General features: G+C 45.6%; 1 protein-coding gene across 5 annotated transcripts in view; it reads right to left on the minus strand.

The window, feature by feature from the left end:
• LOC147016478 (disks large-associated protein 1-like) overlaps nucleotides 1–14,384 on the minus strand; it is a 161,867-nt gene that overhangs the window by 118,111 nt on the left and 29,372 nt on the right. For 4 of the 5 annotated variants that reach the window (XM_085845168.1, XM_085845166.1, XM_085845165.1 and 1 more), the window contains 2 exons: nucleotides 8,136–9,295; nucleotides 1,102–1,215 (listed from right to left, as the gene is read on the minus strand). In XM_085845168.1, the coding sequence (XP_085701294.1) occupies nucleotides 1,102–1,215; nucleotides 8,136–9,176 (1,155 nt within the window). In that variant the 5' untranslated portion in view covers nucleotides 9,177–9,295. The remainder of the gene's footprint in view (nucleotides 1–1,101; nucleotides 1,216–8,135; nucleotides 9,296–14,384) is intronic. The other variant, XM_085845169.1, reaches the window with a different exon arrangement.

The following is a 14,384-nucleotide window of genomic DNA, read 5'->3' on the forward strand; positions in this document are numbered from 1 at the left end:
ATCGAACAGTCTCAACATGGAGTGTGACAGTTGCATCTCACATACGTAGCATCTTCTGCATGGAATACAAGCGTTAGAATAACCTTTGTTGCATTGCATGTATGCACAATAACATGAGGAAATTAATGTCGAAATATATTTTATAATGCTGAAAAACTATGGCCTGGGAGTGGGGGGATTTCAAGGCTTCACCATCAGCCATAACCTCTCAAAAAGTGGACAACATAATCAAAGCTGGTTCCCAATGCCAGCTTCAAACTGTGTATCAATTGTTGTCCTTCCTTGGTACATTTGGACATCTCACAGACCACAAGGCCCTTGTCTATTGCTCAATAGGTGTCCACACTTCACAACCTCTAAGTCCTCGATGCTGTGGGTTACAGAGCTCTCAATATCATTGGCAACTCCCACGAAGGAGAAGCTTATTTATTTATTTCCTTCCTCATTCTGCTCTCTCATTCACCAACCTGCTTGTTTACAGTCTTGTTGTTTCCTCACCACTCCACTGTTCCTACGTAACGATTCCACCATGTGTCATTGAGCCTAGAGTTTCTATTTGATTATACAGGGTACCTGATCAATAAAACGATCGACTTAAACCATAGAACTTGGAATTTGATTTGATATGGGTTTCCCATTCGTGCTGGTGTTTCCCTTTCAACAGGAGACAAGGAAATCATGGCGACCTGCAATCCAAATCAGCGATTTTATAATTGCAATGTTGAGACCCACTCAGTAGTAGTAGTTCATCACCGGTTCAGGCAGAAACGAGTCAGCACCGACTACACCGCACTAACCTTGGTCAAAATGAGCACACGATGAGGAGGCAGTTGCCTAGGTCCTTGGGGTCTTTGGAACCTCCAAAGAAAATTGAATGCTCCTTCTCTGCGAGATTACTGAGGCGGATCAAGCTGCTCACATGGCATTCGTTCAAGACATGTTGGGACATAAATGGAACAGATGACACGGTCCTCGATCATGTCTCGTTTGGTGATGTGTGGCAAATTTCCATTCGACGGCGGCACAAACAAGCATATAATTGTTTTTTTTATGGGGTCGAAGAGAACTCTCATCATGTGGCACAAACACCAATTCACTCACCCAAGGTTGGCGTCGGTGGTCTGGTCTGGTAGCATTATCAGGCCATTTCTCTTCTGGGATAATGTCACAGCCACCAGCTCTTTGAAGATTCTGGAGAAATGGCTTTTCTTCCAGCTGAAACAAACTGCAGCAATCAATAAGAGAATGCTTTACCTCCAACAAGATGAGCACCACTACCACACTAGAGGGGTCTAGCTGTGTGCACGTGACTGCACGACAAGTTGGAGAAACACTGGCTCGGTCATGATGGACCAATTAAATGGGCAGCTTGTGATAAGTCTTGATCACTTGCTCTGACACCTGGAAGAACTGGTTTATGGAACTCGACCAAGACCTTACACAAGTGAATATCTTAAGGAGTGCGATATTGAAAAGTTCAGTCCATTTCTGAGGAAATGAGACAAAACACAGACTTTCTATGATGCATGACAAGAGTTATACAATTGACACATTGAGTTATACAAGGTTATTGAGTTATACAAGTTATATAACATTGAGTTATACAAGGCAAGAGTTATACAATTGACACATTGAATGACCTTACACATTTTCAAATCACTTTCTTACATTAAAATACTAAACCTAACTTTATACCTCCGCCACCGAATGTGAAGGAGGTTATGTTTTCACTCCTTTCTGTCTGTCTGTCTGTTTGTCTGTGTACAGGATCTCAAAAGTTGTGGACGGATCCGGATGAAATTTTGTGGACAGGTTCAGTGTGTGACAAGGACGAACTCAATGATTTTGGTGAAGATAAAAATCCGGATTCGACGACTAGAATTTTAAAAGTGATTCTTCACCATTGAGAGACAGGACCAAAAATGATAAATATAGCACGATATCTCAAAAATGTATTGGGCCAGATATGTTCTTAATGGATCAGGCATTACAGGGCGGAGGTATGTGCTCTGCCGAGTGCCCTTCTAGTTTGTATATAGAGCCGAGGTTTGTGGAAGAGCGAGAACAATGAACAGATCAGGATGCAGCAGAACAAAAGGAGAAACAGTAGAGAGAGAGAGCGAGAGCGAGAGCGAGAGCGAGAGAGAGCGAGAGAGAGAGAGAGAGAGAGAGAGAGAGAGAGAGAGAGAGAGAGAGAGAGAGAGAGAGAGAGAGAGGAATGAAATCAATGGTTGAAGGACAAAATAGCAGGAGACTTGGACAAATAATGTGTGTGGAGAGGAATGGGGGACAGGAAAGGATGCATGTGGATGGACAAGCTGGAGACAGAAGGAAATGCTCAGGAAGGAAAAACTGCAAATTTGGAAGGATGTCGGCTTGTAGTGGGGGTGGGAGGATTAACGATGGTAGAAAAGATTATGGCTTTGGTTGGGCAATGATCTGAGATTGTGATGAACAGCCCTCTTGAAGACCTGGAGGGAAAAATGAGATTGAAGAAAATGTGGAAGTTGATTCCACAGGTGGGAAAGAAGAACATTGAATGAGTGGAGGTGAGCAGCAACTGGATTTTGGGGTGTTTCACCAGAAAGGGGTTGATGGTCGACTGCGTGCACCCTGCAGAAACCTAAGGGGGGGGTGGGGGGAGGGCGGGGGCCTTGCTGATAATTGGAAGTGAGCTGATACCACGGTGTGTTGTTGCAGGGATCAGTTGTTGCATCATTTTATGTAATTCAGTGAATATTGCTGATTTCTAAGCAGAAGAAAGATGACCGAGGCCAAATGATAGGGTGAAAAAGGGCAGAGATCTGCAAGATTAGCAGAGCAGGTTTTTAAGGACACATAAGATGTCCAGCAGCAGAGTCAGAATCAGGGTTGAAAGAACCTTCTCCACCTTCTCAGGTGCAAAAGACAGAGTCCAGGAGCAATTGGGAACAACAGGGATGGATTGGTCATGAGAGTGATGGTCAGGGACGCAAGATTTGCAAACAAACACTGAATTGAAGCATTCAGCCTTTTCACGACCAGAGTCGGCTGTGGACATCTCTCTGGCTATTATCAGAGAACCACCTCAGTGTGGATCAGTGTGGTGCCATTTGAAGAGTGGGAAGGGTTGGAAGGGGAGCATACATCAGAGACAGACTTGTCAAGGTGCCATGAGGTTTTAGAGGAAGTAGACAAGTTCGCACATTCATTCTTGAGGTTGGACAGATGTTTTCTGGCTCTCCCGAGAGTGGACACACTTGTAACGGGCTTTGTGGAATGAGCGAAGATTGTCTTCTTTGTTTGTTTTCCAGGAAGAGAAGGCAAGCTGTTTCAGAGCAACTGCCTCATCACATGATTCAGCGTGTCATGGGTGGAAAGAGGGGTAGGATAATTGAAGATGAGATGGGATGATTCTTCTGTGCATGAGAGAGAGAGAGCAGGTTTCTGTGAAGGAATTCCCAGGTTGAGTGAACATCAGGGGCAGTAAATATGGGAGACCAGTCCGAAAGAGAAATGACTGCTTGCAGTCCCTGTCAATCTGCTTGAGTGACCTGCCAAACTTGCCAGCATTGAGGCCGCTCTCTGAGAATAGCCACAGAATGCTGACTTTCACAAGAACATGATCAGATGAAACAAATGGAGCATAGGAAGAGCAGGACACATTTGCAGTAAAGTTTGTCATCACCAAGTCCAGAAGGGAAAATTTGGCATTGGGAGAAATCCGGGTTGGTTTGTTCATAGATTGAGTCACTCCCATGAAGTCATAGAAGTCCTTTGCAGGATCGAGGTACCAACACCCAGCTAATTTGCATGGTGAATTCACCACACATGAGGAAGAGAGAGTTTGGATGAGTGTTTAAAAGGTTGTCCATCTTATCAGAGAGAGAGAGAGAGATATAGATAGATGGAGTCGTCACTGTTTGGAGGATGGTACATCACACAGATGAACAAGAGGTGGGTGTGGCGGGGAAGTCGCAGCCAAAGGTACTACTGTGGGTTGGGCAGTATAAGATCAGTACAAGGGCAGTGAGAAATTGAGTTATTGATGCAAAGTGCAACTCCCCTACCAGGGCAGGGTTCAAGACTATTAAATTGAGGAGACCTTAGCCAGGGAGAGACACTGAGGAGTCAGGGACTTCCTGTGGGAGGAAGGATTCTGTTAAACAGATGATGTCCAGTTTGTCAGCAGCAATGATGTCTGGATTTGTTCTTCTTCCATGCCGATATTCATTGAAATGCTTCCAATTTATAAGAGTCATTTAATAAATAAATGGTCCATTAATGCAACATACTGTTGGTCACCCAAGTGTGCTCCAACCCAGTTTTGCCACTTTTGTCTGTGCTGCATCTTTGTTCTGTCCCACTTGCCTTGGCTTTATTAGGTAGGCAGTCTAACTCCTCTTACTTCCTCTCCAGATATGTGTGACTGGTTAGCCACATGTGCCCCTCCCACAGGGTTCTTACATTGGTGTTTGTGGTGACGCCATTGCAAGGATGTGTTCTGCCTCCATTATACACAAGTTATCTCCCCTATGTATTCTCCCCTTCATGATCCACCTCTTACCTCTTCTTTTCAGACTTCAACCTTCCTGGTCATGCTGCCCTGCCAGCTTCCCAAGCCCACTTCCACCCCTTCAAGTTTCAACATCAAACCCCCTCTCCACCCCTCCATGCTTCCACATGCCACACCCTCCCCACCATGCTTCCACATGCCACACCCTCCCCACCATGCTTCCACATGCCACACCCACCCCTCCATGCTTCCACATGCCACACCCACCCCTCCATGCTTCCACATGCCACACCCACCCCTCCATGCTTCCACATGCCACATCCACCCCTCCATGCTTCCACATGCCACAGCCACCCCTTCATGCTTCCACATGCCACATCCACCCCTCCATGCTTCCACATGCCACACCCACCCCTCCATGCTTCCACATGCCACATCCACCCCTCCATGCTTCCACATGCCACACCCACCCCTCCATGCTTCCACATGCCACACCCACCCCTCCATGCTTCCACATGCCACATCCACCCCTCCATGCTTCCACATGCCACACCCACCCCTCCATGCTTCCACATGCCACACCCTCCCCTCCATGCTTCCACATGCCACACCCTCCCCTTCATATTTCCACATGCCCCACACACCCCTCCATGCTTCCACCTATCCCCCACAAAACTTCCATTTATCCCGGCTTGCTCATGCCTCTCCCTCCGCTCACCCCCATGTCATGTTTCCACCCACTTTCCCCACTATGGTGTTTTATCCTGCTGCTACTTTCCACCACTTAATGCTTTCACCTTATCAGCCCTCTCTCAGCTGATATCTTGTGTTGCTCTAGCCATTGTATTCTTGCAAGCATGGAAAAAAAACCTTACCTCATGTCGAGCTGTGTGGAGAAAGAATGCCTCTCCCCTACAATACCCCCCCCCCATTGCCTCCCCTTACTCTCACCCCTGCATCCCACCATCGTCCTCTTCCCTAACTGCTCATCCACTTTCTTTCTGACGCTTCTGTGCAATGTCTTCCTCTCCCTTTTCTCAATTAATTTTCTGTCAGTCTGTAAACTTGATGCCCATTCTTGATGAGCTCCTCCACAAATCCATATATCTGGAAACAAAAATCAATAAAACAAGTAACAGAGCAATCAGAGATTGTAGACCTTCGCCAGGACTTGTTTTGTGTGGTGTATTTTGTGTACTGGTGAGTTACGTAATTAATGAGACATAATTAGAACTGCCACTTTATGACTGCTGCCAGTGATGACTGGGTACCAAGACGTCTCGTTTTGATCGGATACCTGACCCTGACCCATGACGTTTTATATTATTAGTATTATTATTCATTATTCAATTGAATTTAGAATGGGATTAAAATAAATTCAATTCAAACAAAATGGAAGACCAAATAGGAACAGTCTTGCATTGGAGTCATCAGAAGGAACCCGAACAAGCAATGAGCAAAGATGAAATCATCAGGAGGAACCTGGATAGGATTCACATTCCAGCTGCGATTCCTCTACCTTCAAACCTATCCAGGCACAGCCAAGTGAACCTGATTTTTAAAAACAACAAAAAGAACCCAGATCAAACGAGAGTAATTCGACTGCGCGCAGTCGACGGGTATGCCTCTGCTCTCCCGCACAAACACTTGAGTGTTGACATATTTGACCCTTGACCTTTATCATATCTGGCCCAAAATCTAATCAGTTAATTGCCCTGTCTAACCTCACCTTTGTACCAAGTTTGATGAAATTCTGTCCAATATTTCTTGAGTTAGGGCGTAAACAGTAAAATTTCAGAGTTTGACCTTGACCTTTGACCTTTAACCTTTATTACATCTGGCCCAAAATCTAATCACTTAATTGCCCTGTCTTACTTTACCTTTTTACCAAGTTTGATGAAATTCTACAATTTGCTTCTTGAGTTATCGCGTAAACGAAAATCCGGACGGACGGACAGACAACCTGGAACATAATGCCTCCGCACCAAGGGTACCGGAGGAATAACAAATAATTCTGATTGCCAGACCATGTGGCCGATCGGGTTAAAATTGAAAATCTATATCCCCCACCACTATGACATCATAATTGTGAAGTTTCACAGCGATCGATGAAGCGGTTCAAGAGAAAGATTAAAAAAAAAAGATTTACGCTCAATCCAATATGGCTGGTGAATACCCTGGTATCCCCAAGGCTTGGGGAACATTTGTGTGAAGTTTCCCCTTGATATGTCAAGGCCGTTCTCAAGAAGAAAGATTTTTTATGGGTTTGCAGGAAAATCCAACATGGCTGCCAAACCATGAGACCTATGACGTCACAAGTGTGAACGTTTCGTTCCTCATGGATAGGCGGACATAGCTGTAAAGTTTCTCACACCAATTACAGACAGTCTGAAGCGCGTCCTCATCAGTCGATCTGGAGAAAATAAGAATCCGCTCAATAACCCGGGAAGCCTTTCAATACCTCCAAGTCTCACACATCTTGCAGTATAATATATTTCTGCATTTCAACCTCTGGCAAAGGGGACGGTCTTTGGAGATCCTTGGACGAAAGATCTGCCATGCTCTTTCCTGTGCTTTTATCTAGCCTTCTCCCATCAATGCACTCTTGAAAACCTGCACGTCTGAGCGAACTTCCAAAGAGCGCGGTAATATCTAACTCTCCCCTCTGTCTGCCAGTTACACTCTACTGCGTTGTTGATGTGGTCAATCAACACTTTGTCATCAATCTTCCACGAGTGATCAATGAAAAGTTATTTGTGGGATATTTGAATATATATATATATATATATATATATATATATATATATATATATATACACAGTGAAACTTCTGGCCAAGTTGCAGTCTGTGTGAAAGCCACAGCACCGCTCATCGCTAAATGCAATATCAGTTGACTACACAGGCTTTTTAAAAGCACTTTTTTGGGGTAATTCCAGATCCATCTGACACCACCATGCCTCCCCCCTCCCCCCAACCCCAAACACCCCTTCAGAATGGAATCAATTCATGGATGCATTTCTAGCTCATTGGCTATCATCAGCATATTGTAAATGTGAGTGTGTGTGTGTTACACAGTACACAGGACACACACACACACACACACACACACACACCAATCCATCATTTTGCCATGTGTAGTGAAATCACTTTGCACAGCTTGTCCATTAGAGCAAAGGTCATGATTCCATTACAGCCTCCCTTAAGCAAATTGTATGTCCAAACATGATGGATAAAAGGCATTGGCCAAAAAGGCTCCTCTGCCACCCGCCCCCTCCCCCAAAAGAGGCTCTCTCTCAATGAGGAATGGTCGTTGGATATTTAAGAACGTGCATTATATGAAGTATGAGGATGTGGTAATGAAGAGTGGTCGAGATAAGAAGTGTGTAGAAATAAGAAAAGAAAAACCAAAAATCCAAAAATAGGTTTGTAAGGATATCAGAAACAAATTAGAGATTTTTTTTTAACACCAAAGCCTACACCTGGAAAAGTGGAGAATATTATACCAGAGGGGGGTGACTGCGATAAAAAATTCTTCCTCAAAATAGAATTCTGCACCCAGAATTGGAAGGCCATTTAAACCTTTACTCCATCCGTTCATCAAACTACACACCTAATTCTATTCATCTTCCCTTTGCTTCACCTTCAGTGGTTGTTCTGGCAATGAGTGCGATGTCTCCAGGTGGTAGCGCAGCCCTGGGGGTACCGGTGGTAGCTCAGGGTAATGAGGCCCTGCTGGTAGCGCAACTATGGGTGGAGGTGGTGGGGGTGGTACTGGACCATGGCAAATACTCTCACTGTCAAGATTATCGTCAGAGCTCCACCAACCGGGGCCTGGGGCCCGTGGTCTTCTTTCGCGGCTCTTGCTCCGGCGTGGAGCACGCCCATAATGCAGGTCTTCGTAAGGTGGTGGCAGTGGAGGGCGACCCATTCCAGGACCTGCTCCCATAAGTCCCATTCCTCCGAAACCACCAGCTACACCGACACTTCCTCCACCACCACTATTACCACCTCCACTACTATTGCCAACCCCACCACTTGTGATGGCCAATGGGCCAGCAGCCTTTCCTTTGGCTGCTGATCCTTCAAGTGAATGGGACTTTGTAAAAAGCTTTTGCACAGAATGGACTAAATGCCGAATCTTGCCAGGGCTGTCACTGCGGTTATCTGTGGTAGTGGTGGTTGTGGTGGTCCGTTGATACTGCAATGTCAGAAACCCATCACGGTGGAGGGGTGGAAGCTGCCGATCAAAATGGTCCAGCAGAACAGGTGGGTACTGCTGACCTGCCCGACCGCCGGATCCAGAACCTGTGGAAATCACGGGCGGGGCCGAAGGAGGTGGAACTGGGCACAAAGCAGACGAGCAATCGTCCGGCCCTTCATAGTAAGCTGGCGCACAATGCACACGCGGGAACGTACTGCTGAGGGCCGGTTCGAGTGGTGGCGCAAGTGGGCACTCTGAGTGGATTGAGCTACGGGGAGTGAACCCACTGGGCATGTGATGGTGGTGATGGTGATGGTGATGGTGTGGTGGTAGACCCGGCTCGCCAGGGCAGGCTTCCGTCGGACTGATGAGGCACGGTGAATGCAGGGCCTCGTTACAGCAGTGAATGCCCGGGGCGTGCCCGTGGTCTCCATGGAGAACTAGTAGTGGTGGTCCCCGGCCTCCTGCGAGGCTCTTCATGTTGCACTCGGCAACCGTGGGCCTTCCCGAACCCACTTCGACTGAAGTCTCTAGCACCCTGCGTCATACGTTGTCGCCATAATAGTGGCAAGCACGCCCATGCTGGCAACCACTGGAACCTGAAAAAGAAGAGGCACAGAGAATGAAAAAGAGACAAATGAAAATTGAGGAATTTTATTGGGATGTAAAAATAATCTTGGGAAGTAAAAACAGGATGAAAAAAATTTAAAATAAAAACAGTAAGTCGGAAGCTCGACCAAAGAAAAAGTAGAAAGGGAATTGGTGGTGGGGTCGTAAAGGCAGGGCATGGAGAGGGGTTGGGGTTTGGGATTCAAAAATCGTTTAGACTTAGAAACATAAAAACACAAATAATTAATCAGTGAACCCAGTAGAGGGCGACAAAAATGATCAAAAACGACAACGGGATTAAAAAATAAAAATAAAAACCACAATCTGTGAAGCTGCACAGATGGAATCAATGACACGTCTCTCTAATGATGGTCCAACTGAACCGAGCATCACAGTAGTCTAATATTGTCAAAGCACAAACAAAACTCCATCACATGACAACATCAATATGATCAAAACGAGGAGGTGATCATCAAACGGGTTGGACGAATCGAACGGACATCACGAAGGACATGCTGGACACTGATCATCAATGACATCGACAATTGGATTAACTATTTACAAAATTTGGTTAGTCTGAAATGTACTTCGTTAGTGGTCAAGAAAAAAACAATTTTGGTTTAAAAAAAAGAAGTTCTGAGCAAACCTCGCCTGAAATAAAATCTCATTGATGAACATCATCAGAGCTTTACCGGTGAAGCCCAGGGGGGACATCGGGTGAGGGAGCTGCAATGTTGCTTCGTCTCCAAAGGTGCGCACGGATGGGACGGAATGATGAGCAAAGGAAAGATTAATACACGGAATACAGGATTCATACTTCAAGGGAAATTACTTAATGACACGGCATCGTTGTAACTTGGTTAAGGATGTCTATCTTGAACCATCCATTTGTACGGGACTCTTGGCTGGTGGGGGGCGGGGGGGATGCATCATTGCTGTGAACGCAGCTGTGCCTCCGATGTAGGTGTGAGGGCAGGAAGCTGTAATTTGTTCATGGTGATGGCGATAACTTGCCTACTCTTCACGAAGGATGTTGTGAGATCGTTAACGCCTACCGACTAATGCTGGCAGATAGGACAACCAGTTTAACGTCCATCGGGAGGACGGAACACACATTGATGAATCACCCTGCCTGCGAAACACTGGGATGACAGAGTATAGCTTGGTCGGGATTCAAACCCAGGGTAGATGGCTTTTAGGCGAGTTTGCATACCTCGAGGCCATCCTGCCGACTCTACTAGTTGATTACTCTTCATAGCAAGCGTGAATCGGATGAGGACATCATCAAACCGCTTCGGGTTGTTCAGTTTGGCACTGGACCCGAGATGGTACATTGTAATGATTTGTTTTTAACAATGGCTGTGATTGCAAGGAATAAAATTAAAAAAAAATTGAACATACTAAGATAGGAGCTTCTTCAATTTAATACTTTATAATCTCTTCAAATTACAGTTATTACCTCTGCCACTGAAGGTGGATGGAGGTTATGTATTAACCGCTGTCTGTTTGAGAGCTCAAAACGTTGATGGATTCGAATAAAATTTGATGCAGAGCTTGTGTATGTGACACCACTGAAACGATTAGATTTTGGTGAAGATCCGAGAATTTTTTTTCAGTGATTCTTCACCATTGAGAGATGTGGGCTAAAACCGACATCCAGCAAGACATCTCAAAAAAGTTGCAGATGGATTTGGATGAAACTTGGTGGGCAGGTTGGTTGTGCAACAAGGAAGCATTGATTCGATTTTGGTGAAGATCCAGATCCGATAATTTTTTTAAAGTGATTCTTCACCATTGAGAGATGTGGGCTAAAAACATCTAGCAGGACATCTCAAAAAGTTGCAGATGGATTTGGATGAAACTTTGTGGATGAGTTGGTTCAGTGACAAGAACAAGCAAATTAAATTTTAGGTCAGGTCCAGATCCAGATCCAGCCTATCAGTGGGAAACAAAACGTAAACCTATCAGCCTGGAGGAGGTGTGTGCTCTACCGAGTGCCCTTCTAATTCTTCAAGAAAGATCAGTGTTCTGCATTGAGTGTTGTGCAATCTTGGGATACCATCCCCTACTCCAGCCAATAATGGAAGCATTAGCCAATCCTAGTTTCAGTCCTTGTGCTGCAATGTTATCGTTCTTGTTTGGCCGATATGAATCATCTGAACATTGATTGTCGACAATGGGACAAAAAAAAACCCTCCCAAAAAAACAATGACATGCAACAGTGGCAAAAACCTGACTACTACTACGAGTACTACCACCAACAACCACCGTCACAATTATCCCCACCACCTTAAAGGGTCGTCCATGGAAGGGTTTTGGCCCAAATTTGACTGACGGAAGGCTCAGATGATTTGCAATTTGTTGAGGGACAGGAGGGGCTATTGTAATCCTGTACGTGTGTGTGTGTGTGTGTGTGTGTGTGTGTGTGTGTGTGTGTGTGTGTGTGTGTGTGTGTGTGTGTGTGTGTGTGTGCGTCCGCACAGAGATATACTTTAATTATAGATTGTCCAGTCTGAGATTAATGGAATCTATATAGCCTACCCTTGCTGTGACATGATGCATTTAAAGAGTGAATGAATGAGTCTGCACCGGTTCTCAGATCTATTGCAATCTATATACCCTGGTGAAGCTCTGCATTGTTAAATGCTCCATGTTGTTGAATGGATTGCACTGCTCATAAAGCTGCAACCTTGCTGCGAGTTATTTTTGTCCGAGATCAGGCTGACGAAGCAACGAAGGAATAAAATAGCTCTTTGGGGTTGTGCTGCAGGCGGGGATTTTTTTTTTGTAAACCAGTTATTGTGCCATTGCCAAGTCTCGTATGACATTATTACTGCAACTGTGGTTGTGATGCATGGCCACAATTAGGTCGTCGCAATATCCATAACGACCGGTTTCATGAAGCATCCCAGGTGGTTTGGAATGAAAACTTCAAGACATTTCCGAGTTGATGCACGCAGGTGTGTCTCAAGCGCTCACAAGGCAGCCTCCTCGAGCGATCAGGTCTTGGGCCACAGTAGGCCAGCACTGCCACGTTGAGAGCGCAGTGATCTGGGGACCATTCATCGATCCGGCAAATGTACCAGACGAGGAAAAGATGACGTCTTCACACATCACTGAGGACATGAACTCGGGCCGGTCTGGACAGGCACTGTGTTGTTCACAATGTACTCGATCCAGCGTATTCCAAGGACCCTGTGCTGGCACCGACGTGGTTTGATGGCCTTCAGAAACAATGAAGGTTACTAGCAGAGTAACCACTCTCTGGGTTGGTCGAGTTTGTACATTACTTGCTGTAAAAAGTATAGTATGGGTCTTGCAAGGAGACGATAAATGTTCGTGCGGTGTGCATCTGTAAGGTTCGAGATGATCTTAAGGGTTTACAGGGTACGTTCAAACAGTAATGAGGGTCAAAAGGGTTAATGTTGAAATGGTCATGGGTCCAAGCAGTCTAAAGGAGTATAGACATGTCTAAAGGGTGCTAAGGTCAAAGGGGTCCAAAGGGAGTCAAGGGACTTGAGTTAAAGGACTAAAGGGTATAAAATGTCTAAAAGGTGAAGGGGTCTAAAGGTGTCCAAAGTGTCTTAAAGGTAAAAGTGATCTAAAGGATCTTCGGGGTCAAACGTGTCTAAAGGGATCTAAATGATCTTGGGGGTCTAAAGTGTCTATTGGGGTCTCATGGTTCTCGTGGGGTTTATAGGGTCCAACGGTATATAGGGGTCTAAGGTGTGTAAAGGATGAAAATGTTTAATGGCATCTAAAGGGTCAAAATGTTGAAAGGGTCGTAAAGGATCTTCAAAGGTCTCAAGGTTTAAAAGCCAGAGGTCATGGACAAAAAAAAAAGATTGAAACACCTGGGTAAATGAGGGACACCAAGTACATTGAAAGCAACGGCTTACACACAGGTGTGGCCCTTGTTGTAATTATGCACATAACATCTCAGCATATGCAGGGTCACGTATAAAAAGGCTGCACAGGCCTAATTGCCTATAATTATGGCTAGCAGGCAGCAAGAGGAGTCCTCAGATGACTTTGAAAGATGGGTGATTGTTGGGGCATGTTTAGCAGGAGTTTCAGTGACAAAGACAGCTCAACTTGCTGATGTTTCATGAGCAACGGTGTCCAAAGTGATGTTGGCATGGAACTCCGAGGGAAAGACCTCATCAGCAAAGGGCAACAATGGGTGGAAGCGCATACTCTAGGATAGTGATATCCATGCTTTAATTTGAAGTGTAAGGCAAAGCAAAGGAGCAACTGCAAATAAACTGTAAATTTCAACCTGGGGCACGAGCAGCCAGTTTCATAAAAAACGGTCCACCAACAACTCCACAGAGCGGGATACCATCGTCGGGTTGCAGTGCACAAACTGCTCATCACACCTGGCAATGCATGTTTGTGAGTCCAGTCGTGCAACGAGCACAGGCAATGGATTACATAGCAGTGTCGAAATGTGATATGGTCAGATGAATCATCCTTCACCATGCTCTCGACAAAAGGACGAGTGCACGTGCGGCGCCAACCCAAAGAACTCCACAACCCCGAGTGCTTGGTTCCAACAGTGAAGGGTTCTGGTGCTTCTGTAATGTTGTGGGGTGCATTTTCTGGCCTGATTGGGGTGCAGTCATTCCCTTTGAAGGCAAGGTCAATGCCAATCATTGCTTAATGGTACCAAGTGATCATCTTCACCCTATGTTGCAGTATTTCTTTCCTACCAGGCAAGGTGTCTTCCTGGATGACAATGTGTGGTGTGGATGATACACAGATGATATCCTGGATGATACACAGAGCACGTGTGGTCACCCAATAGTTTGATGACCATGACACTGATGTTATCCATAAGTCATGGCCTTCTCACAGTCACTAGATCTGATCCCAATCGAGCATTTATGGGATATTCTGGAACGACGCCTGACGGCGTTTTCTCCCTCCATCAAACAAGTGTGAGTTGATTGACTTTCTTGTGGAAGAATGGCGCCGCATCTCTCTTGCAGAAGTCCAGACGCGCGTGGACTCTATGCCAAGGCACATACCGGCAGTACTAGCCGCACGTGGTGGCCCAATGCCCGGTTCAGTGACTTT

This window comes from Eptatretus burgeri, chromosome 11 (assembly GCF_056783735.1).
Source record: "Eptatretus burgeri isolate ZD-2024b chromosome 11, Ebu_testis_v1, whole genome shotgun sequence".
In the NCBI taxonomy this organism is placed as follows: Eukaryota; Metazoa; Chordata; class Myxini; order Myxiniformes; family Myxinidae; genus Eptatretus; species Eptatretus burgeri.